The 27,487-nt window shown below is 39.6% G+C and overlaps 3 protein-coding genes across 3 annotated transcripts; all 3 read left to right on the plus strand.

Moving 5' to 3' along the window:
- Window positions 1–565: 565 nt before the first annotated feature.
- LOC132975770 (uncharacterized) lies at window positions 566–4,716 on the plus strand. The gene is made up of 2 exons (XM_061040549.1): window positions 566–1,233; window positions 2,171–4,716. The coding sequence occupies exon 2, from the start codon at window positions 2,178–2,180 to the stop codon at window positions 3,735–3,737; it is 1,560 nt and encodes a 519-aa protein (XP_060896532.1). The 5' UTR covers window positions 566–1,233; window positions 2,171–2,177; the 3' UTR covers window positions 3,738–4,716.
- Window positions 4,717–9,892: 5,176 nt separating this feature from the next.
- Window positions 9,893–14,750, plus strand: polr1c (RNA polymerase I and III subunit C). The gene is made up of 9 exons (XM_061040550.1): window positions 9,893–10,145; window positions 10,902–10,973; window positions 11,345–11,452; window positions 11,655–11,787; window positions 12,469–12,600; window positions 12,733–12,885; window positions 13,471–13,620; window positions 13,867–13,983; window positions 14,341–14,750. The coding sequence occupies exons 1-9, from the start codon at window positions 10,074–10,076 to the stop codon at window positions 14,457–14,459; spliced, it is 1,056 nt and encodes a 351-aa protein (XP_060896533.1). The 5' UTR covers window positions 9,893–10,073; the 3' UTR covers window positions 14,460–14,750.
- Window positions 14,751–17,388: 2,638 nt separating this feature from the next.
- Window positions 17,389–25,335, plus strand: fbxo28 (F-box protein 28). Its single transcript, XM_061040551.1, has 5 exons — window positions 17,389–17,603; window positions 18,700–18,809; window positions 19,958–20,096; window positions 20,932–21,127; window positions 21,852–25,335. The coding sequence occupies exons 1-5, from the start codon at window positions 17,415–17,417 to the stop codon at window positions 22,361–22,363; spliced, it is 1,146 nt and encodes a 381-aa protein (XP_060896534.1). The 5' UTR covers window positions 17,389–17,414; the 3' UTR covers window positions 22,364–25,335.
- The last annotated feature ends 2,152 nt before the right edge of the window (window positions 25,336–27,487 follow it).

The following is a 27,487-nucleotide window of genomic DNA, read 5'->3' on the forward strand; positions in this document are numbered from 1 at the left end:
ATACGAGAACACATGGATGTCAAAATAAAACAGGAAGTTAAATCAAAACACAGGAAATAAACAACAGGACAAAAACAAAACCAGAAAGTCACGACATACTTTCAGTATTTAACAGGTATCACAGCCATTTACATTCAGCTATTTGGTTACAACTATAGCTTATCATGGCTCAGCTTAACCCAGGCTCACATCCATTTGACCAAGTTGAGATGATTTGCTCTGATATGACAGCTGGGGGTTAACACACACTACAGGTTTTATGACAGTGTCACAAACCTGTTGCTGACATCAAGGAAACCAGTAGCGCTAACGATAGTCCACGCATTTACAAACCATCTGTTGACTTGTCATCATGTTCGTTTGTGTCTTCATGTTTTTCCTGACAGGCTATAGGTTGTTTTTATTTGTCAGTGACTTTCTCAACCAAAAGAAACACGATCCGTTCCCAGCTGATTTGTTTTGGCTGTCTGTTGTGTTATTGCCAGCTTGAAAAAAACAGGCCCATTGAGTATTACAGTTTCCATAGCAACAGGGATAGTGATGGAGAGTGGGTAGGTGTTGGTGGGAGGGTTGCAGGGAGGTTGAAGACACTGACAGAGGGAGAAACAGAAGCATTCACTGAGTTGAGAGTGGAACTGAATGTGGACGGGGAGTGAGGATAACAAATGATGAAGAGAATGGAGACAAAGAGACGTCTTTCTTTTCTTTCTTTTCTCTCTTTTCTCTCACACATTCATTGATGCGTCTACCCTCCTCCCCTCTCCACAGGTGGAGGGACTATGACGCTGACTGCCTGACTATCTCGTCTCATTATCATTCCCCAACCCCCTCCATCCGTCTCACACTACAGCTGGATAAGCCAACCACTAACCGGCTCGACTCGCTCTCTTACAGAGCCGGGATTTGAAGATTGCATCCTCACATTTGTAATCAGATGTAGAAGAGGATTATCGCAAGGCCTCCTCCATCTTGTGCACTGCCGAGAGTTGCTGAAAAAAAAAAAAAAAGGAGGGATAGAAGAGGGGGCTGTGGAGGAGAGCAGAGAGGGATCACAAGCAGCTCAGTGACTGGAGAGGAGTTAAAGATAGAGGGAGGTCACCTGTGGATGTGAGGAGGAGCTGGAGGATGAAGGCTTTCTAAGAAACTACACCCTGCATCCGACAGGGAAGGGAAAATAGGGGTGGGTGGGGGGGGGGGGTAAACTCTCGGCATCAAGAATTTCCACGTAAAAAGGTAAGCTGGTTGATGAAAATGTTAAAACTGGGGTTTCCTCCGGGGGAATGCACTGATTTGGTGTGTGGATTTCATTAATTCTTCATTTGTGCTGTACATGTGTCTGTTTTATGCTCACGGGTGGGAACCGGATATTTGAAATGATCTTTTTGATGTGAAATCCTTTGGTTCTGGTTCAAACACCTCCATGGGGGTAATTTAGAGAAGCAGATTTGTTTTCCTTTAACAAACAGTACCTTAACATATACCATGCTTACTGGATGTGTGAAATAATGTGATATATTTACACTTATATTAAATACATGATTACAAATAGTAACCAGGCCTTTAATTAAACGTAATAAAAGTGATATCAGTGATAGAAACAAAAAACAAGTTCAACATTCTATAACTCTTATTTGCCTTCTTATCAAAATCAATCTTATTCCTGCATGTTAAGTACAGAGCTGGGGTCAGGCATGTCAAACTTAGCACGATGACTTTGTTACACCGTTCCTTTACATTTGATTGAAACCCAGCATATGCAGCCTGATAGTTGAAGAAAATGAACCAATGCAGCTATGACTGATTAGATATTTTTATTCAGAAGGACCGAATTGGAGTTGTTTGAGTGAGAAGGATACTCTGTTTATTTTTGTTTTACTCGTCCAGGGATGTGTGGTGGTGTGTGACTCAATAGGGTTGCAGATTTGATTTTCTGTCGCAGACATGTACGCTACCCAAAGATGAATGATGTTAATCTTAAGTCATTAAGTTTGTCAACATGCGTTGAGGTTATTCCACATAGGCTTGTTGTTACAATTGCTGTTCTTTTTTTAAGGCTCTTGACAAATGTAAGATAGAAAACTTGAAAAAGGAAAGATTGACGTGTTTTGTTTGTTCTATCTTAGGTGATAAGTATAATACATGTACATATGTGTTTTACTTCCACTCCTAGGTCTTCCATGGCAGAGCCAGGGCGTCCTGCGTTGGAGCTGCATCCGCTGGGGGGAGATGTTTCCTCAGAATGCCCGGTCTCTGCTCAGTCACTCTTTGACCCCCATTCAGAGACAACAACGCCCTCCAGACTGGCTGGAGGACCAGGTTACACCTGCCAGGAGGAGCGAAAGGAGACCACTGGCAACGTCTGTAAAGAAAATTCAGTGACTCCTCCTACAAGAGAAACCAAACAAAGCAGTGTGAAAGTCAGCAGAGAGCCAGGTGAGAAGGATCAAAACCCACCTGAACACTGTGTGACCTCCGGGGCTTTAAGCCACCATCATAATCTTGGTAAAATGCAAACAACCTCACATCAACAAGAGGTAATCGTGAATGCAATCTCTGAGAACCCTCAGGCGGGAGGGATGTTGCAGGGCATAAACGCAGCCTCTCTGCCTGTGCACAGGAGTCATTCAGACACTTTACCAGGGGTTAGACAGGGAGCACCCACCCCAGGAGACAATGAGATTTGTGGACTTGCCTGCCATGGAGGAGATCACTTTTTTCAAGAAGCTGACATCCATTCCATTTTATCATGCAAGCAACCCATGGAACTGCAGCAGTGTAAGATTAGCACTACTGTTTCCACCAGTGGAGAAGGAAGTGCAACGCAGCCTCAGAGCAGGTGTGTCTGCAGATCCTTTCCTCAGACGGTCACAGTGGGGGGTGTTCAAGAAAACTGCCGGCCTCAATTTAAATGTGACAAGGCACTATGCTGTGGCTCTTATGTCAATCATGCACATTTCGAGGACACTTTTGCTGCGTACTGCCACCCCCAGCCGATCCCAGCCCCCTGCCAGCTGCTGCCACGCCTAGCAGGAGCAGAGCAGAGCTGTGACAGCAAGCGTGCAGCTGAACCTCCTTCAGCCATAAACCACCTCGCCCTGCCTCGCCTCATCTCCTCCGTCAGTGAGACGGGCCTGGATGCCAAACACCTGCTGCGATGCTGCAACCTCAGCTGCTCTTGGGTGAGCAATCTACCTCCTGGTGCAAGGCCACAATCCCCAAAACACTTTGGTTTAGAGGCGTGCTGCAGCAGTTCGGCTGGCCTTTTCAGAACCTCCACCCGAGAGATGGGGACCATGACAGCAAACAAAGTGTTGAGGGATGTTGGGGTTCAAACAGGACAAATCGTCACACCTCATGTATTTCCAGAAATCTGTCTGGCAGAAGAGAGCAGGAGTGAGATCTCTCGCAGTCCGACGCTGAAAACTGACAGCAATGGGGACAAGAAACCAGGTGGTGCTCCAAAGTCTCCAGTGAAGGAGGTGATGTGGGATGCAGAAGGGATGACATGGGAGGTGTACGGGGCATCTGTTGACCCTGAGGAGCTGGGCCTCGCGATCCAGAAACACCTGGAGCTGCAGATCAAGGAAACGGCTAAACATGCCGCCAAGCTGTCACGCCAGGACACCAACACGTCTCGGCAGAGCGGAAACAACGGCTGTCAGAGGAAGAGGAGCAGAATGATGGGTTCTTTCCGAACCCCGGCCTGTTGTGCCCGGACCACGACAGCTGTGGACTAGCTGATCAGCTGACTGATAGAAGGGACGACATCTAAAAACACTGTGTTTAGCAGCCAATACGGCTGCCCAAAGCCTCAGCCTCAAATGTCACTCATCTAATCAGACGGTCTACAAAAGATCGAGTAATGCATCACCAAGGAAGGCCTGCACCCCAGAATCAATAGAATCATAATTACAGAGAGACACAAATGAAAAGGTGCTCGAAAGGGACTTAATGATGAATTAACAACCCATTATAATGCATCATTTGGTGTCAGTTGTTCAATATTTTAATCATTGGAAATGTGACTTCTGCAGCTGTGCACTGCCAGTGTTTTTAAAAAGCCTCTTCATGCAGTTGTGTTCTCACCATGAACCACGTACATGACATAGTCAAGTCAAACAGCACCTGTATGAAGCAATCTGATACAATACACGGCAAGGCTAATGTTGTAAAGCTTCCAATGAGTGTCTGCGGAGGGGAATGCAATGACATTCAATAAAGAGAAACCATGACCTTACCTTAACAGGACCTTTAATTAACCCTTACCTTTCTTTTTTAACACTCCTATTCCTTATGCGTCTCCTCCCTACACATGGGAGAGGAAGGAGAAGAAAGTTCTTTCTATCCCGCCTCCTGGCTGAATGTGAATCCTCCTGGCGTTTGGGCTTTTGAGTGACATGCGTAGGCAAATGTCAGTGGATGTCTTGCAGAGAGGAACTGCTGAGAACCAGGGTGCCTAACCCCTAGGCTTCTATACATGATCAGTGTTGTGGATCCTTTGTGCTCACTGTTCTGTTGTTACATGCTCTCTGAGTAAATTTCAACTTTGACCTTGATTGCCACTGACATTTCAAGTTGACCAGTAAAACAACAGCTGTGTACAATGTAGCCAGAAACAATGCATGCAAACAGGGGAGGTGTAGAAGGGAATTCAAACTTAATGTTATAGCATTCTCTTTTCTCCCTCAAGAACCTATAAACAGTCTATGGCTGCAACTGATGTTTTGGGAGGTTCTCTGGATGTTTTGTCCAGACACTATTTCCTGCTTTGCCTCCACATGTGTCCCTATGCTCTGCACCTTACCTCAGGGTGAGTAGGGTGCTAAAGATCTCTGGCTACATCCCCCAAAACTGCCCATAGAGGCAATTCAATTCCTCTCTCAAACAAAAACACACACACACACACACACTAAGACAAAGGCAAAGCATATGTCCATATTCATACAAAAGAACTGAAAAAGGCAACGGTATCAAAAATAAAGACATAAACTACAGGACACAAAGATCACGTTCTTTGAAAGGCAGTTCCATACCTTCTGACCTCTGACATAAAATAATCCACAAATGATATGTTCTGGGTATTCAGACTATGAGAACAAGATGATCTTTAATTGAATAAATAATGTGCTCCCCACATATTGATGATACATGTCATTAAATTTACCATATACTGTATTTTTGTTTGTTTGATATTTCACAATCCTGGATTTGTGCTATTTCAAACAAATACTTACAATGTTAGAACATAAAGATACTTCATCCGGTTCTTAAATCTTAGTTATGTTACTATCAAATTAATGTTCAGAACTGCATGTGCATTGTCCAGGTCCCCCTTATTGATGATTTAGAATTGTCCATGTGCAGATCTCTGTGCAATGCCATGACAAAAGAACAAAGTGTCACTGGCTCACTGCTAGCCTCATTCTGTACCCCAAAATATTTCTTGCTGCATTCATTCTTGAATATCTTAATTGTCCTTACTTATCTAACCTTGTATAATTGGTGGGGTTAGGTTTTGGATAATGTTGGCTGTGTTGGTGAATATCTGAATTTCTTGAAGCTTGGTAAAACTGCTAGCTCTGAGGTGAAGTTGATTATAGGCTGTAGTCTTTACCAGACAAATGACATTTACTGTCATTTGCTGTCATGTTTCTCTCTGACCTGTAAATGTAATGTTTGAAAAATGCATAAAAAGAACTCTAACCTTATTCAAATTATGTCATTAAACTTTTCAATAACAGTAAAGAAATATAAGAAAATGAAGATGTGGGCAACATTTATAGAATCAACTTTTTTGACAGAAGGAGTTTCATTGGTTGCAAACAAATAGTCTGTGTCTCCAAAATTCTTGGAGGTAAATAAACAAAAAACACAAAATAAAAAAAAATAAAACGTGTTTTATTATTGAAATGCATTTTTCATACATTTCTTTACCTTCAAAGGATTGTTTCTTTATAACGGATTTATTTTCTCCTTTTCCCCCTCTAACCTACTTATGTTTTTTTTATTATTTTATTTATATTTTTGTGTTTTTAACACAACTGCATCCTATTTTGCTCATGCAGCTTCCTTGTTGCATTTTAGTTCATATAAATGATTACCAAACAAATCTTACTGTTTTTTATTCTTTTGTACTTTAACACACTTATCATGGCAGAACATTTCAACAGACCACTTGTGAGTACTAGGGCTTCTTTTTATCATATTCCATAATGTTATAACACAGAACAGGAAAGTTCTCATTAGTACTTGAAGTTTGAACTAGAACAGGAAGAATTTCTAATCAACATTTACATCATTTTGGGTCAACAGAATCCGAGCTGGATAATATAAAACCAACAGTTAATGTCTCAGTGGTTTACATATTTCATTATTAAATGTTATACATTTATTTAAACAATAATATGAAAATGTTAATAATATTGAGATAGTTGATAGAGTGGAGGACAACTGAATAATTAGTTTGGTCTGTACTCTTTTTGCTCAGTGCAGTGTTTACAAACACTTCTTCTGTAAGGGCCTTCTTGACCTACTTTTCATGCTCTGTGCAGAGGCTGACCCCTGCTCCAAATACTGCTGAAACATTTATAGAACCGATTTCCCTACAGGAGTGATAGAGGATAACTTGTATAACGTACATATATTTTTTCAGTGAGGTTTGCAGAGTGATATTTAAAGAAATTATTATATTAAGGCTATATATTAAGGGTGCTGGTCAGCGGTTATGTTGAGCCCTCTCCCCCATGTACAGAGGCTATAGTCCTCAAAGCAGGTGGTCTCCAACCCATTGCGCCATTGTCAATAGAGGCTAAAAAAAATCTTTAAAAAAAAAAAAAAAAGGTAGAGGTAATTACAGTTTATTGTATTGTATCAGATTGCTTTTTACTGTGTCTATAATGTGAGTATTGAAATGTCACTAGATGATCTGTGTTCTTTCACAAGCAAACTATTAGATAGACAGTCTGTATGCACACATAATGATAACCTTTGCCATCAATATCTATAGTTAACAGAGAATCATTTCTATTGTTTTTTGTGCCTCGCTTACCTTATAACTCAGGCCATATTTAAAACTCTGCAAAGACAATGTTATGCTTGATTGATACATTGCTGTGGACACACTCGTGCTCTTAAGGGGATAAACTGTTTCTATTTTAACACCGAGGTTGGAAAAGGGGATTTTTTTTTTTTTTTTGCCACTCGGGTTTTAAAAATGTCAGTTCTCAGTCATACATCATTGCTGACTTTTGGGACCCCACTGCTCCACCTTAGCCGCCTCACTTCTGTTCCTTTGACATATACATACATACATCAACAGGCGGAGAGTGTAAAACTGGTGGTTTATGCTGTGAGAAAACCAGGTTTGAGGGAGACATCAGTGATGTAGCACTGGTATTTGAGATATTGTTTACCATCTTCCCTTGAGTTGGGTGAAAAGATGGATATTTCATGTCAGCGTCCTATACAGACATGGATATGTCTAGGAAGGGTTCTGAATAGTTAAACGTAACGATACGTGTAAAAGCAGAAAAGGGTTACATTTAGCATCGATGGGGTTGCCGTTGTGACTAGTTGAACGCTTCGTAAAGCCTCGGTATGTGTACTTCTCAGTGTACAGAACATTAGAAAATGAATCAGAACGTGATGTTATTGTTAAGACCAGTGAGAAAGGAGCCAGATACAGAACACAGAGTGAGAGGTGTTGACTTATGATGAGGAGTGTTGCAGAGAAAGGGAGATGGAGATGGGTTGATGATCCTGAGGTTTGCAGAGTGAAGGGGAAGATGGCTGACCAGAGCAGGGTAGAGGTGTGAGCATGGAGAGGCTTTGAATCCAGCGGGCAGGTTGAGGCAGATGGCTGAGCAGGAAGGCAGGTGTGTGAAAGGCGATCCTGAAAAAGAAAAAGAAAAAGAAAAAACAGGATGTGACTAAAAACAAAACAAATACAAAAAATCTTTAGGACCCGCCTGAGCCGTGGTCTTCTGCGTTAGCTGACACAACGATCTGGTGATGGAGAGCCGGGGTATATATACCGCTGAGTTGATGAGTAGATGGTAAGCAGGTGTGCCGGTCTGAGCAGGTGAACAGCACACACACACACACACACACACACACACACACACACACAGACAGACAGACAGACGAAAGGAAGCAAGGGGAGCTGTTGACAATGCCAGAGCCATGATACTTAAAGCAATTCACTGGCTTAAAAAACAACAACACAATGTTATTATGTTAAGCAGATGCCGACATTTGATTTGTTTGATTTTGTACAATTTTGTGGTGTGGTACAATATGGGTCCTCAGGTTGAAGAATGAAAGTGAGAAGCCATTTGGAATTAAATAAGTTGGGTTTTTTTTTTTAAATTATTCCAATGTATTCTCAATTCTGTCTCTGCTATTTCTGTGTATACGTTTTGACTGAGACTACAGCAGTTATTGTTTTGTTTGTTTGGAGGTCTCATGTATCAGGTTGCTCACAGTAACTGATATTGAATGTAAATAGAAAGTTTGAAAAAAACCTGTGATGGTATTCAAATAGTGTGTATCAAAGATGAATGTGCACAAATCATTGCCAGCAATAAAAATAAAAAAACTCTGGTGATTTTGCCTCACTAAATGTTAAGATGAGTGCAAATGTCATGGTTGACAAACATTAATAGCAATGAGATGAGATGAAATGAAAGGTCAAGTAGATAGATCATATCCGGACTTGCATGAACAATTCACGCATGATGACAGGTAGCAGTTACACACTGTGATGCTTCAGCATGAACGGTATAAAACAGTAAACACACCGTGATGATGCAGTATGAAGAAATGTTATCCAGTTAATATAAAAGCTCTATACAGACTCTGGACTTGAGAGCAGTGGGCAAGTTATTGTGTTTTTAACTTTAAATCTCTTGACGCATATGATATGTGTTATATATGATATGTGTTATATCATAACATATGATATGTGTTATATATGATATGTGTTATATCATAACATATGATATGTGTTATATATGATATGTGTTATATCATAACATATGATATGTGTTATATCATAACATATGATATGTGTTATATCATAACATATGATATGTGTTATATCATAACATATGATATGTGTTATATATGATATGTGTTATATCATAACATATGATATGTGTTATATCATAACATATGATATGTGTTATATCATAAGGTAGTAGGCTTATTCTTGAATTGACATAGACCTATATCTTGAACAGGCCTCTATGATTTGGGCTTTCAGAGCATCGTTTAACAAAGAGCTAACCTAAAAGAAGTTTGTGATGGATTAGTTCAAGTGTTTTCAGAAAAATATGTGGTGAGAATTTGAAACAATATTATTACAGCTATTCACTGTTCCTAAATTAAGTGAAAGTCTATATTCTTACTTTTGGGATATTTTGGGGATACATATTAGTACAATATTAGATTATGTTCGGGGTATTTTGATTATTATTGTTTACATTTATATGAGTTATTTCCATTCGTTTGTTTTGCTACTTGGGGCATAAGGGTGGAGTCTGTACATGGGTGTGTCTATATATCCAGGTAGCCAGGTGAGACTCAGGTAGGCACCTAATGGGTTAATGGTTTTTTACCAGGAAGCCAGGACACAATGACAGAATGACAGGGCAAGAGAGACAGCAGTGTTTTTTGTTGTTTGTTGCCTGCTTGATGTCTCTGGATAAAATAAACCACCCTAAAACCTTCAAGCATCACCTGGACACTTATTCATATATCCTGCGTAAGATTCGCCCTCTAGCTGCCTCAGTGGCTTTATTATGAGTTTGTGTTAAGTTTATATATTATATTTTTGTTATTTATAGACTATAGATATCGCCACTACAAATATATAGGCTAGTTATGAAGTAGGGCCTATACCTGAAAGAAACTGAGTAACTAAAGAGATTTTGTTTCAGACCGTCTTTTGGACATCGCTAGAGGCGGTGTTGCTATGAAACGCTGGTAACTCAACCACCAACCAAAGAAGAAGAAGAAGAAGAAGAAGAAGTGAAGCGGAAGTTTGGGCGGAGCAACGAAGACCACAAATCAAAATGGCGGCGACCATGAGTAACGTGGAAGAAATCCGAAATCGAGTAATACTAGGAGAATATGGTCTCAAAAATGTAAGTGTGTTCTTTAAGCAGTTTATTTGATGACATACGATCCTGAAGCTACGTGTTTACGTGTTTCTAGCTGCTCTCAGACGTGACTGTCAGCTGTTAAAGACTACAGTCTGCTGTCAGCTAGTTTTTAAAACATGTTTCATCTCTGCTGAATTAAAAACCCCATGAATATTAATGACATACATTGAAGCATCTTTCTAATATACGAAGGCTCAATCCTCTTTTTGGTCCCTGAGTGTTATTATTTTTGGACATGAAATGTGTAGAAATGTCCAGATGAAGTCCTGATATGTTATTTCTTACAGTGTAGTAGTTGTTATGTTTGTCTGTCAAGATAACATAATAATAACACAAGATAACATAATAATAACACAAGATAACCTGCTGTGTGAGAGGTGACCAACACTAAGTAAAGTGTGTCATAGAGATGTGCAGTAACGAGGGAGCAGAGAAGAAGAAACATGTTGTATGAGCAGCATGTCACGAGGTTCATCAGAATCACTTGACTTCTTCTACCAGTATAAGTGCTGCTGCTGTTCAGTGGTTTTATCATGTGATCAGTGAATACCATTAAACTTGACTCTGTTATAAAACATCCAGACTGATGCTGTGTAGATAAGAGCAGTGTGTTTTTAAACTGTTTCTTTAATGCATGTGGTAGATATTAGTACCTCGAGTTATACGTTATAAAAGAAACCTGAAAAAGATCAGAATGTGCTTATTTATTGATGGATCCTTTTTTTTTTTTAATTTTAGGTTCATACATCTGATTTCCCTGGAAACTACCCTGGATATGATGACATCTGGGATATGCAGAAGTTTCAAAAGGTACGTTTCTGTCATTCTTTTTTTTTTTTTTTAAGCAAATTAAATGGAAATAAAAAAAATTTGAGATTGAAAAACCCTATGTTTTTGGAAACAGTCTTAGAATTATTATTATTATTTTTTGCACAAATCTGATTCTTTATTTTATTGAATTAATAATCTGTTCATTAATTTCATGTATGCGTTTATAACAACATTTATACAACCGGGATGTGGTCGGTCAAAGACATGCAGAAAAAGCATTTCACACATTATGCCCCAAACACACTCCTGGACTTTATCTGTGTGTGGAACGCTGTTGTTCCTGGTTCTCTAACTCAGAGTCGTTGTTTTTACTCATTAATATTAAGCGAGGCACTTTTCTCTGTTTGCAGAACTTCAGGATTGACATCGTGCATATGGATGAGAGCAGTATGGAGTTTGATATGCTGGGAATCGATGCAGCCATCGCCAATGCCTTCAGAAGGATCTTATTAGCAGAGGTTGGGTTATTCATTCATTGAAGCATCTTTCATATTCCTCATCAGTGTCTCATACCATACTGTACATGTTATCCCTCCAGCACATTATGTTTCATTAGTGACTCAGTGAAAAGTGGAAATAAACTGTGAATTCTGTCCTATGTGCATTATTTTCCTTTCAAATGTATTTGTCTTGCTTGCACTTTGATGTCTTTGATTATAGGTACCTACCATGGCGATAGAAAAGGCATTTATCTATAACAACACATCCATCGTCCAGGATGAAGTCCTCGCCCACAGATTAGGCCTCATCCCCATCAAAGCTGACCCTCGCCTGTTTGAGTACAGGAACGCTGGTAAAACAACTCACTTACTCACCGGGGTTAATAACACTGAACCACAGCTCCACTGTACTGTGCTACAATGTGTCACTCGCTTGGTTAGGACATTTTAGCATTTAATTAGTTACATTTGTTTAATATCTCCTCATATTTTGATCAGCTTCAATCATTTTAATTATCTTTAGATGGAGCTCATTTTTTAAATAGAAGGAAGGCCTCAAAGTCAAGTTTATACTCTTAACTTTCAGCTGTATGACTGACTCTTAAATTAAGTAACATTGTTAAGTTCCTGATTGTCTTTTGATGCATTTTATGTATCTATTCAGAATCAATCTTGTGAAGTCAAATACTGGTCATAATGTCTGATTTAAAAACAACAACAATAACATATACTTATTCTTTTTTGTTTCAAGTCTGACCTGCACTGTAAGTGTGTTGTAAAGTGGACTAACCAATGAACAACATAGAGATTTTGTGTTTTGTTTTGTTTTTACCAATTTTTTGGGCTTTTGCCTTTATTTAAATATGACAGTGGATAGTTTGGGAAACGCAGAGAAAGATTGGGGAATGACATGTTGGAAAGGAACAACAGGTCAGACTTTAACCCAGGCCGGAGGACTATAGCTTTCGCTTGGCGACCATTGAGCCACAAAAAAAACAAGTTTAACCCTTTTTTTTATGCCTTGTTAATTCTAGGTGAAGAATCTGCTGAAGAGGAAGGTTCAGAAATAGACACAATTCAGCTACAGCTGAAAATTAAATGCACCAGAAACCCCAGAGCCAGCAAAGAGTCTTCTGACCCACGGGAGCTGTATCTGAACCACATGGGTAAGTTAAGATGAAGGACTACTGGTCAAATGTGAACATACAGACCAAAAGAAAATAAAGAATGTCCCTGTGTCATATGGAACAAAAATGTCATTAAAACATTTCCTCCCCTGTTCCATATTTTCTTGTCAGTGTATTCCAAAGACATAAAGTGGGTCCCTATTGGGAACCAGGCAGATGTGTTTGCAGACTCCAGCATTGGACCAGTGAATGATGACATCCTGATAGCTCAGCTACGACCAGGGCAGGAGCTGGACATTATCATGCATTGTGTCAAAGGATTAGGTAAGAGCTTCTGCAGAGTGGATGAATAAAAGCTGGAGCAGTTCAGAGGATAGAGGTGTCAAAATCTGACGGGGAGTTTTCATTTGTCATCAGATATTATTGAACTTTTTTTCCAAATCTTAAACATAATTGAATAAGGGAGTTCTTTCTTGACCTGAGACCTGCAATCTTTACTTACTCCTGCCGTGCAAGTCTCTTCAGTGCAAGCACACCATTCTTCCAAAATAAACTTTCCGTCATTTGGTGTCTTTATGATATGATACCAACCCGCTCTGATTGGATCTGATTATTTCCCTAGCTTGGGCTTTGTGCAATGTGAGTCCAGTTAGTGGAAGAGGCAATGGTGCTATTTTATTGTATTTCATGTTGGATTTGCCTCTGCAGCAGATGACGTGCAACAAAGTAGTGGCTGTAGTGAGTCTTGAGTCTAACATGGATAGTAGGTAGTCCACAATCATCTCCTCTGTTTTGCTGTTGTGTTTGTGCTGAAGCACATGATATGAAAAAGACAAAATCAATAAGAACTCATTTACACACAAAAATAATTTTCTGCTGCCTTTTATTGAAATCCTGTTCTCTGTTCAGGTAAGGACCATGCAAAGTTCTCTCCGGTAGCCACAGCCAGCTACCGCCTGCTCCCAGAGATCACCCTGCTGGAGACAGTGGAGGGAGAGAAGGCAGAGCGTTTAAAGCGCTGCTTCTCAAGAGGCGTGATAGACCTGGAGGATGTTAACGGTAAGAATGAACTCATCTGAAATCGAATAAATCAAAACAAGAATTAAATAATCAAAACTAGAACATAGAAACAAACCTAAGACATGATCAACCAAGGGTTTGATGAAATATAGAAAATACTGAATAATGGTCTAATCTCATTATACATTTTCAACAGTTCCACCATGTTTATGACACAGATTTCCACAGTGAGTCCGACATTTTTGTAAATGTAACCATCTGTTCTCTTATTTTGTCAATCTCAAGGGGAAAAAGTTGCCAAAGTAGTGAACAGTCGACTGGATACATGCAGCAGGGAAGTCCTCCGACATGATGACCTGAAGAATGTGGTGAAGCTCGGGAGAGTGCGAGACCATTTCATCTGTATGTTTATAAACCTTGTTCATGTTTATGTTAGGGCCGACTCAGTCTGTTCTTCTTAGAGTCTTGTTGTCAGCATGATGCTGACTTCAGGGAGTCCTTTACCTCAAGTGATGTCGGCATTAAATTAGCTCTGTAAAAAAACAGATACTCCTAAAACCACAGTGACTCAACACCTGACCCATCAACAAGCTGAGAATAAATCACAATTGATTTGTTTCTTTTGATTGTTCTTTTTTTAAATCTCTGTGGTGAGACAGAAATGTAGAAATAAATAAATGGCATGCTAATTTAGCATATTGTATTATTTAAGTAACACTATATCATTTGATGTACTTGTATTCTCTTTCCCCTTCACAGTTACTGTGGAATCTACTGGCATCCTGCCTCCAGAGGTACTGGTTACAGAGGCCATCAAAGTCCTCATGGCCAAGTGTCAAAGGTTTCTCAATGAACTGGACTCTGCTGCCATGGAGTAAAAAAAACAACTGAGCATGCTAACACCAACCACCGAGGATCTGACGTTGAAATGAACAACAGCCTATCAGGGCTTGAATATATGATACAGTGCTTTCAATTGAATAGCTTTGTTATAATTTGGCAGTATTGATGAAAACTGTACTGAATTTCAAAGAGCAGATTTGTCATGTTTGTTAGACTTGCTTGTAAGTATGTAAATACTTTTGTTTGTAGGATTTTGTATACCATTCTTCAGTTTTTCTTAAAATAAAGATACATATAACATATACACAATAAACTGACAAAATTGAGTAGCACAAGTGGGCTTTAATTTCTATGAAACACGCACCTTGAACATCATGGACAGTTGCAGACCCATCAGCTCTGGTTAAAGGAGGTTCATGATTGACCGTATCAAATGCAAAGATTTCTTTTAAGCATTTGAGGACCCCCAATACTCCGCTTTCAATAGAAGTCTTGGTGATCTTTATTGTTGCTTAGTTTTGGTTTTGGTCATCTCATAATTGGAAGTCTGGTGGTTTCGATCCTTGCTCCAACAATCCATGTCGGTGTTTTTGGAAAAATACTGAGTCCTAATTGCTACTGGTGGCATAGCCAGCAATATGTGTGAATGGGTTTAGTTGGTACAGATGGGCATTTTACATCACATCCTCTGTATGAATGTGTCGTGTTGTGTCAAAGACTTGGACTATAAGATCTTTAGACTGAAGCTTTTCACCCAGACTTTTCTATAAGGACATAATTCATTGTGGAAGGGCTGGCAGCAAACATTGACAGTGAGAGTGTCATTCTTTAAAATGTGACACTTCTAAAAGTTCTTAATTTTATTTTATTGTTTTTAATGATGGTGAATTTGATACTCTAGCCTCATTGATCACTAATACTTTTAAAGATAGCCACAGTGCTTATTGTGCACTAACCAGTGAAAAGCTGGAGGAAATAATCTGTTTTTTTACAAAAGGATGACATAAGGCCAAGCTTCCTGCACAGGAAGCTGATGTAATAGAGAGAAAAATGGAGAAGCCACTTGGTCTTTCCATCTCACTATGAGAAGTTATTGGATATCTAGTCTTTAAATACTCACAGATAGTCCAATGGGAATTGCAGAGACTCAGGCCTGTGGCATTCTATTTATAAATATAGCTCTGTGTTACCAGCAAAACTGGTTTGTGTTACCACATATCAATATATACAGAGAATGGAGGAAGTGGGCCAATAACAGAGCCCAGAGGAATCCCTCATGTAAAGCTGGGTCTTTAGGTGTGAAGGAGAAGCTGTTTGATGAAGAGAGGGATAATTTATATTAATTCAGTGTTGATTGGCGAAAGTATGCACCTCGTAAGTAACCATGAAATCAAAATTGAGTGCTCCTTACCCTTGCAGGTGTTTCATTGGGGGATTACACAACAATAGTGTAAAATGTATCTGGCAATCAGCATACTCAAAATAAAACCAAATTAGCAAGTAGGAAAGAATCCCTCACACAAACAGATAAACTTATTTTTCCAGGTATGACTTCACCCGTCAGGTCTAGTAGAAGGAGGTTCATGATTGAATGATCATATTACAGGCAAAGGAAAGAGCTAAATATTAAATTGCACTGCACATGTTGTATGCGGTTTTTGCAAATTATGTGAACTTTTGAAATAAAAAAAACAGATTGAAAATCTTGAAATATTTCATTTTTTATTGAAAGTTAAGTTAAAGTTATTTCTGGTGATGGTGAAGAACCTTTTTGATGAATTGTGGACAAAACTAGAAGCTTGGATATTGGCCTTACATTTTTAAAAATATAAACTGGGCCAATAAGTTTTCTTCAAGGAGAAACTGAACCATTGCATGTTTCAAACAAAAAGGCACACAATTTAAGAATAAAATAATATTCAAGCAAATATTCCAAGGAGTGAACTTTGTGACAACTCCATTAATCTGTCTGTCAAACCTTTGACGTATATATATGGGGGCTTCTTTCTGGATGAACTTAGACAACTAGCTGGTGGGAGATTGACCAACTAACCAGGTGAGGTGGATGTTATTACTGAGGAAACTGTGATAAGGTAACCTACCAAACACAATGATGTTTCACTTCCAGAGTTAGTCCTCCCCTCCTCAATTTGTACGGACATGTGTGCCTCTCAGGATCCTGAAGCTTAACCCTAACCCGGCCTCTCCCAACAAATACACAAACATTTAATACAGCTGAAGATAGCAGTCTGACTGGGACCATTTTTGTGGTAAGTTTGAATGTTCTTCCTGTACATGGGTTCTCTCTAGGTATTTCAGCGTGCTTGTCAGGTTAATTGGTGACTTGAAAGTATCAATCTTATGAGAAATGTTAATAGACCTGTTAATAGTCCTGAACTAGGCTAGATGTATATTTTGATGTTTTAACAGCGTTACCATTTGAAAATGAGGAAGACGTGTATGGCACAAAATCATGTAAGGAATAAAAAAATATTAAAACTTGTGATTTTTATATTGAGGACAAATAAAGCTTGAGCCATTCACAGCAAATATATTCACCTCTCATTGGTGATGTGCAGGCTGCAGGTGGGCTTTAAGAGCTGAGTCCTTTAGGTGATAAGAATGTATTTCTCTGTTCATATATTTGTTTTGGTAAATGAAATGATAAGAGGTTAATGTGTTTGCTTTAATAAGAGAGATGGGGAGAGGCATGTTGAGATTTTTATTTATTTATTTATTTATTAAAATCTTGCTCTCATTATTAGTCAATACACAAAATGAATCTATTGATTAAAAATCCAGAGGTGTTTTGCAGCCGAAAGAGCCTGCGGTAATTTTCTCCCTGGCTTCTCTCCCATTTGTTTCCCTTCATAACAAGCAGTTCTACTTTCTTTTACAAGCTGTTATACCGGTAAATAAATCAAATGGGTAAAATGTCACGCGAGCTTCCCTTTGAAACGTCACTTCCGCCTCCTCCTCAGCAAAGCAAGATGGCGGCCGTGGTAGATAGAGTTGATGGATGTGTTGGGTCCTTGGACTCAGAATCGGTGTCACCGAGACAGTCGACCCCTCCGCCGGATCAGCCTCACCAGAACAACCCGCTGTTAGGACTACCCATTGTGGCCATTGAGACTATTCTCAACTTCCTCTCTTATGATGAAATCAGCCTCCTTCGCTCGGTAAGGAGAACAAAAACAAGCCAACCAGAAGGGACACAAAGCTAATTTGAGCTGCATGCAACATCTTTCTTGATTATTACTTCTGCAAAGTGTAAATGTAATAACTGTGGGCCGTGTTTAAAGCCGGTGATTGGTGCATGTTGCAGCTTTGGCCCCCGCACTGCTTAATGTGCTGTTATCTCATTATGAGCACAGACAGAGATATACGCATTAACACCAAATACAACAAGAGGTGAAATGTGAAACAGCTTCTGCATGTTCTCACCGTGAATGGATTTACCTACCCTGATGAAAATGTTTTGGATGAGAGGTTAGGTGGAAACAAGTCTCTGAGAAGTTCTAGATGTGTTTTTCAATGCAGCACTCTCTTCTTCTGTCGACCTTGTTTGCAGTGTCTCTTGAACTATGTTGCAGTGATAGTGTTCCTTAGGATTTTTTTTTTTTAGTTGCTATCAAAAATTGTAAGCCTCCGCCTTAATCTTCTTGGTAACACATGCATGAATAAAAAGCAAATGGAACCCAAGGAACAGGCAGGTAAGCCCCCCCCCCCCATTACCTTTAAAGTCACTCAGGACAGAGGGCTTAAGGGTCCCATGGTCTCTTCAAAGTCCTGGGTCTGTGCTTTGTAGGCCCATAGTGTTGCACCTTTTTGATTTACAGATATAGCAGACCTGGAACATTAAGAAAAGCTACCCCCCAATACCTGGAAATATCCTCTGGTCCACACTAAGTATTCAACTTAGTCAGGACTTCTCCTATTGACTCTGTTTTTGATCCAGACATTCAAAGTGAGAAGAGTGCACATAGACCTGCTCAACTAGGTTAAAGTTCTTGTTTGCTCTACAGGCGAGCGAACAGGTTTACAGCAGTACATGAGGAGTAAACAGCAAACATCTTTTCAAGGCATCAAGGAAACTTTGTCAAAATGGCCTCTAGTGGAACAATAACTACAAAGGGTGTAGCCGATCCAAACTACAGTAGTGTCTGAACGCATTCTTGGCAAATATCTCCCTGCTGGAAAACGGATGTAAAAACCCTGTTTAAACTCATAAAGCCGTACATGTTTGCAGTGTTTCTTCTCGTCTGTCTTCTCCAGGTGTGTAAGCGCATGGACATGATTTGCCAGCGTGTCCTGAATCAGGGCTTCCTGAAGGTGGAGCGTTACCACAGCCTGTGCCAGAGGCAAGTCAAGGCCCAGCTGCCCAGGTCAGTATCACATCACATCATATCATATCAAAAATGTTTACTGCTGTTACGGATTAGCCACACACCATTAAAATACAGGAACACAGTGGAATAGTTCATACATTTCTGAAAGGGCATTTTAAAGTGTACGAGATAAACTTAATGTGATGGAACATTAATGTATGAAGACTCAGGTCTGCTGCTGAGTCTACAACTTGTTAGAGCCGCAGCAAAGCAGACGCAGCTTCAATCCTCTTTACACCGGATGTGTTCAGCCGCAGCACTGCTTCCCATGAGAAAATGATTACCTGGAAGGGTGTATTCAGTAGCAGATTAGTGGGTAAAGGCCAAAATGAAGCATACAGTGCCAGCTCCATCAGCAATACATGAAACCTACATCTTAGAAATGCAGCTGAAACACGTCTGGTATCCACTGGACATAGAAAGAGAAGAGGTGTCTCTTCTGTCTGAGCTCTTTATTCTCTTACAGCAGAACTAAAGGACCTCAAGTGGCTGGATTTTAATGGGTTTTTTTTAAATTCCAGATGTAAAGTACATGTAATGTTTGTGGGTTGACCACTGCCTCAGCCGATGTCACAGTCAGCCTCTACCCACCTCTGCTCTTCCCCTTGTGTTATTTAAATACACTCAACTAAACAGCTAAAGGCTCCACAGAACATTTACAGAACATTTAAACACTGTGGAACTAAATCATTTCAAAATTAGATTTTTTTTTGTTCCCAAAATGCTTTGCTTTAATGCATTTGGAACTCTGTGTAAACAAATCCAGACTGCATCATATTTTTGTAGTATTTATAAGTGTGCATAGCTACTGTAGCTAGCATTTACTTAAGATCATTCAGGCAGTGGCCGTATACACAATTAATGATGACAGTGGAATGTAAAAGGAGCCATGCACACGGTGGTGAATTACTGATCCATTTGAAATAGTTTTGGTTAATTGTGACTTTACATTTGTGCAAAATATGACAACTAACTTGAGAATGGTTTTTGATTTTCCTTTTAGTGGTAGAGCATGAACAAATATCCCTGCAGTTAAGCTTCTTTTGTGCATGCTTTTATACGATTGACAACATTTATAATAAAAGTTGTGAGTTAAAAACCAGGCAACCTGTCTTCACCATTGTGTTTCTATGAATTTCATCTAGGCGAGAATCGGAGAGGAGAAACCATTCTCTGGCCCGTCACGCTGACATCCTGGCCGCCGTGGAGACGCGCCTCTCTCTGCTCAACATGACCTTCATGAAATATGTTGACTCCAACCTCTGCTGCTTCATCCCTGGAAAGGTTAGCTCAGCTGCCAACATTAGCAACAGTAGACCAGCAGAGTGAGGAGGATTGGAAATCCATTGGCAGATTTATCTTATGCCATGTTCTGATGTCAAAATAACGCTTATAGATTTTATGCAAAGTTTGCACCCAGATCTTCACCTGATCCTAATTTTGGACATAGAACAACAACAACAAATTGCAGTATAGGATAGGAGAAGGTAACAATCATTTAAGAATACAGGTCAGCTGTGAATACATCTTTTAAAAACACAATAGTGAGACTTAACCCTATTTTAAATCAACAATCAGTCATGTTACGTCATGGACTTATATCAGGTAACATTGTGGAACAAGTATTGTATCCTAAAACGTATGCATCTTGAAGTCCAGGTTTCAACTCTCCATTACAATCTTATTAGATCGTTCTAAAACCCAATGTCCATCTGTGACTGAAAAACAAGATAGAGTTGACATTAGGTAACATATTTCTTAAAAGATCAACCAACAGAGAGAGACACATCTTTGTAAAAGATGAACTGGAAGGTTATTTTCATTTGTTGAATTATTGTTTTTTTTAAAGAATGGATGCATGCCTGTTCTTTCCTCTAAGTGGCAGCAGGACTCCAAACCTAAATATAACATGCTCCACATAGCTGTGTGTCTATGTGTCCTTTGTGTTCATCTTTATATATAAAGCCTGTCTTTTTGTTTAACTGTAATATGAATGTCGCGCTGCCAGCAGAGGGCCTATAGATGTGTTACAGGAGCAGTTCATGTTTCCCCTCATGTCTGTTGTCTGCTTTTCCTGCCTCATGTGCCATGTCCTGATCAGTCTGTTCTGTGCTGTCAGGTTATTGATGAGATTTATCGTGTGTTGCGCTACGTTAACTCCACTCGAGCCCCCCAGCGAGCTCATGAGGTTCTACAAGAGCTGAGGGACATCTCCTCCATGGCCATGGAGTATTTTGATGAAAAGATAGTCCCCATCCTGAAGAAGAAGCTGCCTGGAGCTGACCTGTCTGGTCGCCTTATTGGCTCAGCACCAGGTAATGTTAACTCCTTTGTGCTCGCACATGAAGTCAAAAAGAAAAAAAATCCACTTTATGCAAAGCAGCTTTCAATTATTTAACTCTAAACATGAAAATTACAATATGTGTTAAAATGGCTCCTTTTTTTTTAAAATTTACATTACAACATACTTAAGGACCTCTGAGACTTCTTTAAGGTTTTTGTAAAGGACTATAATATGTAACCTGTAACGCCCAACACTCAGGTTGTGTAAATAGCAAAATTAATTTGTGCTTCTGTAAGCACCCAGGGGTGTGTTTGTCTTGAAATGGGGGAGGGGGGCAGCAGGCGCAAATATGGTGCTTTCTTATCTTGAGGACGCAGAAAACCACTGCGCCTTAGACCACCTGTAAAGTCTCTAATGCATTAGAAAGATTGACATGTGTTGATACATTCAGATTGGGTTTAACATGGAATAGAGGTCTGAGACATGTCGAATTTGTTTCCAAGCTCTCCTCTTGCTCCAGTACCGGTCTGTCTAACAGACATAGAAATGAATGTAGAATCACACAGTCACACGCTTACCGTGCATCAGAAAGTTGTATTTGTGTGAAAGGGGTTACATCAGTGTGATGGACGGATTGGTACTTTAACATCCCGTCATAATTGAATGCTTGTGTGAAAGGGCGAATGCTGGCATGAAGTGTAAAATGTTTTCATGCAGCAAAACCCTAAAGTCCACTACCTGTTCTGATCCCTCAGTGGCAGGTCCATCTACCTCCCTGACTACCATGTCCCTGCTGGCCAAGAACACGCCATCCCGCTCTGAGATGACCAAGGTGCAGCAGCAGGTAAAGGTGAACGGGGCGTCCATGACAGTACTGCGGAGGGAGATGCAGGAAATTCGCGTTAAGCAGCTGGAGCAGCAGAAGCAGCTGCAGGATCAGGAGCAGAAGCTGCTGGAACAGACGCAGGTGATCGGCGAGCAGAACGCTCGCCTTGCCGAGCTGGAACACAAGCTCCGTGAACTGATGGACAGTAGCGCCGCTGCTCTGGGAGGACCCAGGCCTAGCACAGCTGCACCCTCTACATCCAGCAGCACTGCTGTGTCTTCCACTGTTGCCAGCACATCTGCTACTGTGTTAGCGAGTGGCAGCGTGGCCGCAGCTTCTCTAGCCAGAGAGGCAGAGAGCGATGGAGCGTCATCACTCAAACGCACCAGAAAGAGCTCGGATCTTCCGCGACAGTCCAAACGGCTGCGCAGCAAAAAATAAGAGACTCTGCGTCTTTTTTGTCTTTAATTTTTTTTTTTTTTTTTTTTTTTTTTTAAAGTCTGATGCCCCAGAAACCCCCCACCCCCATACTCACACAATTGCTTGTGAACTTACTCACTGCTGTCCACAGCTAAAACACTGAGCCCAGAACGTCACCAGGACTTTGCACAACATTGAGTGGGAAACAGTTGATTGTTACTTTCTGTTAAAGGACTGTTCAAGTCTGGTGTTCATTTTTTTTTCCTATTGCCAACAAGTTCCATGGACTATATCTAAAAGAAACTGGACAGTGTCTTTTTGATATAGTAAAAAAAAAAAACATGACACTGTCAGTTTGTGGCTAATCAGATCATGGTCGCCAATTAATTATTTTTTAAGTGTATTTGCGGTGAACAATGGAGCTCTAACATCAATCAAGCTTTTGGATTACACACACACAATACTTAACCGTAAATACATTCAATGAGGGTTCATTTCTGCACGTGGGATTTGTTGAAAAGAAGAAAAATAATAATGTAACACCAGACTCATGCTTCTACAGCTTCTTAGCCATTTAATCCAATCAGATCATAGGCTGGTGGTTCTCCGTTTGCATCTTAGAAATCTATTTATAGAAGGTTACATAAAGTAGCTTTAAAGCATTTTAATGCAGATGCTTTTCTAAAGGCTCATATTTTTGCAACAAAAAAAAAAATGTGGCATGTCCAAACTGAAAAATCAGATTCTTGAAAAATAAGGCTAACAGAAGACGCATAAGTTAGTGTTCATACGATTTTAGTTTCTTAAATAATATGCTCCAAGAGATTTTATTACAGAAACTGACTCAGCTGACGGGCCTTTAACTTCAAGTGAAACAGATCTACCTAAATTGAAATTGCACATTATTGTTAAACTGTGGCCTCTTTCTTTTCCATTTTCACACGGGTCAGAGGTCGAAATCTACAAGCATTCAGTTTATTTACTTGGTTGAGTGCAATAGATCATTTAAGAAAAGTACCTTATAGTCCTGGACAGTAGCCTGGTTGGTTCTTGTGGCCCGTTAAGTAAAATAAAGTCTGTGCTTCATTCAGATTAGAAAGAAGACAGGGGTGTCAAAGAAAGACAAAGGCAGTGTTTAGGTAACATGTATGTGAAAGAGTCGACCTGTTGTTTCTTCTGTTCCCTGCCTGGCAGAAGGCAAAGTGTGAGGTAGACGTTGTGTGTGATGTGATATCCATTCCACTGTGCCTCAAGACAACTGACAGATCATTTCCTATGATTCTCAGAGACGGAGCAGTGATAATGGGACCAACAGTCCTGCTGGGTTGTGTCATTTCCTTCAAAGGTTTTCGAACAGGCCGTTTTATCTCTGACAGCACCTGATGTTTACGCTCGTCTTGTGTTAACTTATGTGCTCTGCTTATGATGACAAGGCAACAATTTAACTGCTGGCAAAAAAAAAACCCCAAACATTTGACACCTTTCCACAAAGCGTTCTATCAGACAAAGTTAAAGTCTTTTGAATGTGCTGTTTCTCCTTTTAAGGGACATCACTTCATTTCCATCATTTTAACTGCAGATAATTGCACAACATTACTTGCCTTTCATTTCAAACTATGAAAAAGAAACATGGCCGGCGTTTCTTGAAAACATTTTGTAATTGCTCCTCTGTCTGTTTCTCTGATTCCGTTTATCAGAGATAAAGACTTTGCATTTGCACAATCATGCTTCATTTTATACCATTTGGTCAAAGTTGAAGTCATCTACAACATAAAGCCACTCAAGGGCCACATCCTAGGTTTTCTTTTTAGCTTCCAAATATCATGGCCTTGATCAATAGAGAGAGAGAGAGACGGTGCGTTCTCCCTGGTATACCATTATTTTCTCAAATGCACTATTGAGATTGTGTTTGGCAATATAATTTGACCAGTAAGTTTCTAGCTTTTTTTAAAGCGGTCAGCTATATCTTACAGTCTGCGCTAATGAAGATCTTCCAATAGTGTTGAAAACTCTAAAAGAATAATATGAGGACCTTGATTTAAATTTCTCATTTCATCACTTTTTGTTTTCTTGTTATTAAAATTTGATCATCATGTTGAGTATTGACATGATCAAGTCCAGTGTCTCTCCAACACATTTCCCTGACTAATTATTTCTAACAAATGGGTGGAAACCGAAAAAAAAACAATTAAGAAATTTACAGGGTTTATTCTTGCTGAATACACATTTCTATTTTCATCTCTAGTGCCACGCAGACTCTGTTATTTGTCTCTGTGACCTTTTGCCCACCCACCCAAAAACAAGGGAAGTAAATGGAATTTAGCCTATCTGCACCAGTGGACAGTGACAATACCGTGTGTCCCTTTTTTCCATGGCGTACATGAACTCTGAAATTGAAGTTTGAAATCACGCCTGGTGGAGTGTAGAAATGCCAGAACTTCTGACCATGGAGGGGTGCTGCAAAGTAATACGTTTGTTTTCAATAGCGTGGCTCAGAGTAGAATACGTTTGTGCAGCTGTTTAAAAAAAAAAAGAAGCAGCGTCTGAGTTCCCCTGTGCAGCAGGTACTCCTCTTTTCTGTTCAAACTCGTCTCTTGCCTTGTAAGGCTAGGTTAGCTGTGAGCCCATATTGTGGCTGCCCTTTTCTTTGTTTGAAGCTTTCTGTTGTTTTGATGAACTGAACCACTTACGGCATGAACTTTTGGAAATGCAGTTCACATCTCGGTGAACACCAGCGTGTATTATAATGACACTGGTCAGATAAACATAAGAAGATGTAATCTAGTGGCTTAATTTGAGACTGCGTCTCAGTTTAGAAAACTGTACTGTAATCTTCATGTACTTTTAAGTGTAGATTGTGAATTTATTTCATGTATGTATACCAAGAAAACTATCTTTTGAGCTGGCCAACTTGAGGCTGACTGTACGGTTTTGTTGCACACATTACTGTTACAAATGTAAAAATCAAACTTATTAAAGTTCGACTTAACTTACCCACTTGTCTTCTTTTGATACCCAGTAATAATAACATATTCAAACAAGACTCTCCCTGCCTGGAAAACATCAACATGTTCCAAACTCCATGTACTTCTGTAAAGTTTAGACTCCCACAAAATAAGATCATTTTTTTCTTTTGCACTTGTCCGAGTGCTTCCTGCGCTACATCTTAGTTTTACTCTACGGATTATAACTCCTCATGATAACTTACATTTCAAGACATCACAATCAACTGTGAACTCAACAATGACTTTACTACAGCTACCTAAAACATTTTTTGAATTTTCTAGTTCTGCAGACACAGAGCAAATATGAGGTGAACTGCAGATTACTGCACATTCTGTGAAAATTCTTGTTGGATTTATCATTCACATTACACTCAATTAGTCCATAGGCCAGACCAGATTCTGCTACCACTCAAGGTGGCAATACTTAGTAATCATTTATAAAAATGTCCATGTCTGTAGATGATATTTTGGTATGATAGACATTCCTGAGTGGCAGCTGTGTCACGGTAACGAATGAAGTGAACCACCCCCTAAAGTTAATCTCATTTAGACGCTGGTGTATATCCTGTTTTAGTCTCAGGGGCATTTTCAACATTTTTCAATGTTTCAAGCATCAAGACACATCAGTGACACAAAACTCAGAAACTGGAATAATCAAAGGACTCTAAGGATTCAGGCAATGCGGAATATACCCATACTATTTCATTGTGAGACGATATTGTGAGTCATAAATTAAAAGAATGACAGGCAGAAATCTCTGCAAATGTAGTTTGTAACAATATGCTTTGGGGTAGAGTCATTTTATAGTTTCAAAATAAAATGTGTTTCTTAAATCATTAATAATGATAATAATAATAATAATAATAATGATAATAATAATAATAATAATAAGCCAAATGTTCCAAATGAAGTTCAGTACACTTTTCACTCAAGTGCTAGCTGGAAATGTGTGATTGGCTGTCACCTGAGCTTGGACATCAGAATCAGAATCAGTAGGCCTATTACTGGCCAGCATGTTTACACATACAAGGAATTTGACTGGTTTACATTGCTCTTTTAGTGTATGACATATACAGTAATGAATGAGGTCAACAAGGAATAAATATACTGACTATGTAAGTGCTAACTTAACCCTCATTGTGCATGTTAAGATCATTACCACTGAGCCAAGCCTTTATTTGCTTGAAGTAAACTCGTCTGTATTTTTCAGTCATCTGGTGAAAAACAGCAGCACACTGTGTGAAGGAGAGATAGGGAGAGAGGGATAAGGAAGGATGCCCCACCAGCCTGTGCACATCCGTACAGTCTTAACAACAATACACTTCTGAATACCTGACATACTGATTCGTATAGTTCAACAACCTACATAGCATGTTTGTACAGCTTTATTTGACAATAGGTGCAATCACACCTGGCCAGTAGACGGGTCTATCATGTCATCATACCAAAATATCATCTACAGACGTGAACATTTTCATAAATTATTACTTAGTTTTGCCACCTTGAGGGGTACCAACAAATGAAATTGTGTCCTGCTTCTGACTTTAGTCATGGAAGCTGGTTGGAGCTGTCAGCATTCAGGTATTTCTCCTGACCTGTCCCGGCCCCTTTAGTGATTTAGGACCAGCGACTTTGGATGAAAAACAGTTTTGTGTGTTGACTTAACAGAACTTGTATCAATTGTTATTCCATAATGGCTTGTTCCCTGGACTTCCTTTTGAGTAAAACAGGAAATGTTTGTTTCTGTGTTCCCAAGCCTCAACAAAGATAAGCTGTTAAGGAAGAAAAGTGCAACATGAATCACATCACAGATAGACGTGTGTCTTGAACAGTTGATATATTTTATTACCCAGCAGCAGGAGTGAAATGTTCCTACACACAGGGCTACAAAAAACATTGAGTCCACCAAGCCAAGTCCTCTGTATTATGAAATTTAATACCTAACAGATTTCTTTACATTCTTTTGATTTGATTCAACTTTTTCCCTCATTTTAAGAAATACTGTAAGCCTACTGAAATAATGCAATAGTGATATGTTTACAGTAGCACAGGCCGTATGAACAAAACGTGTTGATGAAAATAAGTAATTCAGCCTACTGTGTGCAGTGAAACGTCTCATTTGCTGTCTACATAGAAATCT

The sequence above is a fragment of the Labrus mixtus genome, chromosome 6, assembly GCF_963584025.1.
Source record: "Labrus mixtus chromosome 6, fLabMix1.1, whole genome shotgun sequence".
NCBI lineage: Eukaryota > Metazoa > Chordata > Actinopteri > Labriformes > Labridae > Labrus > Labrus mixtus.

Bases quoted from the DNA above. Each gene is read 5' to 3' on its own strand.
- polr1c (XM_061040550.1), top strand. From the start codon at position 10,074: ATGGCGGCGACCATGAGTAACGTGGAAGAAATCCGAAATCGAGTAATA. The intron at 11,453-11,654 runs GTTGGGTTATTC...CTTTGATTATAG, and splicing joins GAAGGATCTTATTAGCAGAG to GTACCTACCATGGCGATAGA. The intron at 12,601-12,732 runs GTAAGTTAAGAT...TTTTCTTGTCAG, and splicing joins GCTGTATCTGAACCACATGG to TGTATTCCAAAGACATAAAG.
- LOC132975770 (XM_061040549.1), top strand. From the start codon at position 2,178: ATGGCAGAGCCAGGGCGTCCTGCGTTGGAGCTGCATCCGCTGGGGGGA.
- fbxo28 (XM_061040551.1), top strand. From the start codon at position 17,415: ATGGCGGCCGTGGTAGATAGAGTTGATGGATGTGTTGGGTCCTTGGAC. The intron at 18,810-19,957 runs GTCAGTATCACA...AATTTCATCTAG, and splicing joins GTCAAGGCCCAGCTGCCCAG to GCGAGAATCGGAGAGGAGAA. The intron at 20,097-20,931 runs GTTAGCTCAGCT...CTGTGCTGTCAG, and splicing joins GCTGCTTCATCCCTGGAAAG to GTTATTGATGAGATTTATCG.